At 37.4% G+C, this 4,330-nt stretch overlaps 1 protein-coding gene across 1 annotated transcript in view; it reads left to right on the forward strand.

Moving 5' to 3' along the window:
• The first annotated feature begins 2,679 nt into the window (after nucleotides 1-2,679).
• zbtb42 (zinc finger and BTB domain containing 42) overlaps nucleotides 2,680-4,330 on the forward strand; it is a 5,157-nt gene continuing 3,506 nt past the window's right edge. The window contains exons 1-2 of the mRNA XM_016506441.1: nucleotides 2,680-2,704; nucleotides 4,040-4,328. Coding sequence (XP_016361927.1) covers nucleotides 4,054-4,328 — 275 coding nt within the window. The 5' untranslated portion in view covers nucleotides 2,680-2,704; nucleotides 4,040-4,053. The remainder of the gene's footprint in view (nucleotides 2,705-4,039; nucleotides 4,329-4,330) is intronic.

The following is a 4,330-nucleotide window of genomic DNA, read 5'->3' on the forward strand; positions in this document are numbered from 1 at the left end:
AGCATCCATTGCTGAGACACTGATGCAATGCTACATTTCTACAAATCTGTTCACATGAAGAACCATTTTTGGTTTCCCAAATGAACAGTTCTTAAATTGATTTCTTAATGTGAAGAACCTTAAAGAACCTTCTGTGCAATGAAAAATGAAAGTGCATCAATAAAAATTTTTTAAAAACCTTTAACTATTCGAATTGTCAGATAAAACTAGTTAATCTCCAGTGTGAAAGAGCAGCCCAGATGAACTAATACAAGAGGAATCCAAAGCTCCGAGTATTGTCAGAACAGTCTGCTTAACCAGTCCAGAAGCTTCAAATGGCCCTTTCAAAGCATTGGACAGCTGGAGTTTGGGCAAAAGGTGACCTGAACAGTTGCAGAGGTCACGAGATGAGCAGCTGCAGCTCCTGCTCACGTCTGCGCTGCGCCTACAGGATCAACAACAGTTTGAGTGTTCGTACAGAAGAGCCATCCCAAAATAGCCCTGTAACTCTGTTCTTCTGCTGCTTCTTACTCACAAAACATGTCAACTGCAGTTCTGTTGTGTGAAAACCACTGCATGCTGCTTTGTTTCAGTCACACTTACATTTATCCATTTAGCAGATGTTATTCATTGAATTCTTACATTAGAGGTGATGCCAAGCAAAGTTACAAAGCAGGCTGGAGATGCATGTTGGATTTTTTCCTACATTATTCATTGAAAATGATCAGCTATAATTAAACGAACATGAATTTGGGAATGTATCAGTGTTTTGTCAGTGTCTCTTTTGCTACATGAACAAAGCCTGATGCTCATGTTCTCCAGTTTGATTTGAGACGATCCAAAGAGCAACTTGAGCTTTTGTGTGAGAAAGAAAATCTTATTGTCTGTACAAAGAGGCACATGAATAGGAATTTGGAAGAATACATTTTTTTTTTAAATTTTTTTTTAAATGATTTTAAAGTATTTTTAAAATTATATTTATTTAATATTTATTTAGTAATTTATTTTATTTTTCAGAATCCTATATCGTTCAGTTTATGTTTGTCCAAGTGTAATTAGTGTAATTGTCCAAGTTCAAATATTTTTATTGATTTTGTTGTATGAACAGAGTAGCTTTTCAGGTGAAAATAGTAAGACTGTAGTGCGAGTCAGTGCCAAGACATTCCAGCTCAGAGCAGGATTAGCTTCGATTAGATCCCAGCAAACACTCTCAGCACACAACACAGCAGCGCTCTCAACAAAGACCACAGGAGGAGGGCCGGCTTCTCAAAAGACCTCTAATTATACACTTAATGTATTGAAAGAGAGGAATGCATTTAGGCTGGACGGGTTTGAGAGGATCGTCGCAATTTGCAATCTTAAAAATAACTTTAGCATCTAGAGCCCTCTCCAAAAACACTTCATTTTCCAGAGAAAGAGAACAGTCTCATATTGGCACTCTTTAGTTTAAGTTCCTCGTCACCTCACCTTGTGTTTGCACATTTCATATTTTAAGCTTTTCTTCTAACCAAAAATGCACCAGGTAGGTGTCATATTTAAAACAGTTTATTAAGTTAATTAAAAAATAATCATGACCAATTGATTTAATTTAAATTCACAACCTCAAGATTTAAAATGCATTTATAATTTTGAAATTAACCCATTAAAATCAGTTAATATAAAATTTAAATGTTGCCTATTAAGATATTCGGATATTGTAACTTGTGAATAAACCCCAAAACATAAAAAGTAAACAAAAACTACTACATAATAGATTTTTTTAATGCACAACCTCAAGATATAAAATCCATTAATAATTTTGAAATTAATTCATTATATAAAATTAAGGCAGATATTGCAACTTGTGAATAAACACCAAAACATAAAATCAATAAAAAAATGACAAAATAATAGATTTTTTAACACACAGCCTCAACATATAAAATGCATTTCTGAAATTAACCCATGTTATAAAATTAAAGCAGATATTGTAACTTGTGAATAAACCCCAAAACATAAAAGATCTAAAAACAAATTAAATAAAGACTAAATAATATATTTATTTTTACATTTACATGTATGCATATATATATATATTAGTGCTGTCAAATTGGACTCCAGTGTGACACAATGTTTCCGCGGCGCGGCGCGTTTGATCCGCCGCTCTTCACGACACCGGAGTTTATAACTGGACCCGAGCCACATCAGCTTACGGGATGTTTGGGCGTGAAATCAGGCATTAAAGAGGAGAAAAGCGCGTAAAAGTTCCGCGTAATGCACCGCTGTCTTGTTCTCGCGAGTTTGTTTTAAAACAAAAGTATCCTGTCATGAGCTCGCTCGCGCTTCCAAAGCTTTAATATCAGCGAGACGCGTCCGTCTGTCTGTTTAAAAATCGTATTAGAATTATAACGCGTTAAAATAAAAAACTCAGAGAAGTTTGAGGTTTCTTTAGAGGAACATATGGCACAAAGACACAGCTGGAGATTTGAGGCTGATGTCAGAGCAGCTGACTCTACCAGAACACACACACACACACACACACACACTTTCTCTCCGCTCACATGGACGAGAGGCTGCGTTCAGTCGTCTGCTGCTCTGGATCTGGGAGTTTATATGATGGTCGTCATGTTTGAGCTGGAGATGTGAGATGTTTGCGCATGACTGGATTGACGCTCTTTCACTGCTGCTGCTGCTCGATGGGAAGCGCAAAGTGAAGATCAGCTTGTGTGAGCTCTGAGAGAAGAGGGTATGTTGAGGTGTGCGGTCATTGTTTGTTAGCTTTAATGTTTAAACAAGTTGACTTTTATCCACTGTCTTGAATTCATTCAAATATTTGAAAATCTCGGAAGCACCACTTGTTTTTAATGATGTTGCTTTTGTTCGTCTTTGGCCTGTATGCTGAAGTAGAAGTAAAACAAACAATTCTTTTGTAGCTCGGAACTATAATTCTGAGACAGCTGTTTGCTGTGCATTAAAAAGCATCTTTAAACTCAATTAAAATGTCAGTATTTGACAGACATACTGCAGCTGCGCGGTGCAAACATCTTGGAAGGAACGGGTTTTGAATGTAGGATATCATTTATTTCATATAAGTGAAATAAATATTTGTTTTGTAGCTTATAATTCTGAGATTGTTGTGCATTAAAAAGCATCTTTGAAACGCACAATCAAATGTCAGTTTTTGACAGTCGATATAATGTAACTGCATTACAAACATCTTGGAAGCATAACTCGTTTTTAATGTAGTAGGTTGTTTGTAGTTGTGAGAAATAATTTTTTTGTAGATTGAAACTATAATTCTGAGTTCTGAGTTTAAAAAAACATCTTTGAAACTCAATTGCATGTCAGTTTTTGACATTTACTTTCAAACATCTTGGAACTTGTTTTTAATATACAGTATTATGATAATGTATGTGTACTCTATGTTAAATTAGCAGTGAAATAAACTATTCTTTTGTAGCTTGAAACTATAAATCTGAGACAGCTGTTTGCTGTGCATTATGCATTAAAAAGCATCTTTGAAACAATCAAAATGTCAGTTTGTGACAGACATACTGCAGCTGCATTGCAAACATCTTGAAAGTACAAAAGATATTACTTTAGTTTGTCTTCAGCGGCCTGTATGTTGAATTAGAAGTGAAATGCATGATTCCTTTGTAGCTTCAAACTACGATTCTGAGTTCTGAGTGTTTGAGAACTCAGCCAAATGTTGATTTTTTGACAGTCGATAGATATAATGTGCCCGCATGAACTTTCTCAGTGGCCTTCAGTGTGTTTTCATGCTGAATCAGAAAGATTTTCTGTGAGATAAAACCTTTTTTCATTTTGTTGTGCATTCAAGTTGTTTATTTTATACGATGCAGATTGTTTCACAGGAAAATAACATGCAAAATCTTCTTCTTCATACATACGAGAAGCGCTAGAAGAAAAAAAGCAGCTTGGAAACCCACGGCTCGTGTTTGTAATGCAGCACGCAGCGGGTTGGGTCTACTTTTGTTTGTCTCCGGCGGCCTGTAGATGCACCGTTGTGAATGGCTACCCGGTGTTTATTTAACATCCAGTTTTTCCTGTTTTCTGGCAGATCACGCCATAAGAATGGAGTTCCCAGACCACAGCCGCCAGTTACTGCAGTGTCTGAGTCAGCAGAGACACCAAGGCTTCCTCTGCGACTGCACTGTGCTGGTGGGAGAGACGCGGTTCAAAGCGCACCGAGCCGTCCTGGCCTCATGCAGCATGTACTTCCACCTCTTCTACCGCGACCAGCTGGACAAAAGAGACGTGGTGCATCTGAACAGCGACATCGTGACGCCGCCGGCGTTCGGGCTGCTGCTGGAGTTCATGTACGAGGGAAAGCTGGAGTTCAGCGCTCTTC

The sequence above is a fragment of the Sinocyclocheilus anshuiensis genome, unplaced genomic scaffold (genome assembly GCF_001515605.1).
Source record: "Sinocyclocheilus anshuiensis isolate Anshui unplaced genomic scaffold, SAMN03320099.WGS_v1.1 scaffold1415, whole genome shotgun sequence".
Classification (NCBI taxonomy): Eukaryota; Metazoa; Chordata; class Actinopteri; order Cypriniformes; family Cyprinidae; genus Sinocyclocheilus; species Sinocyclocheilus anshuiensis.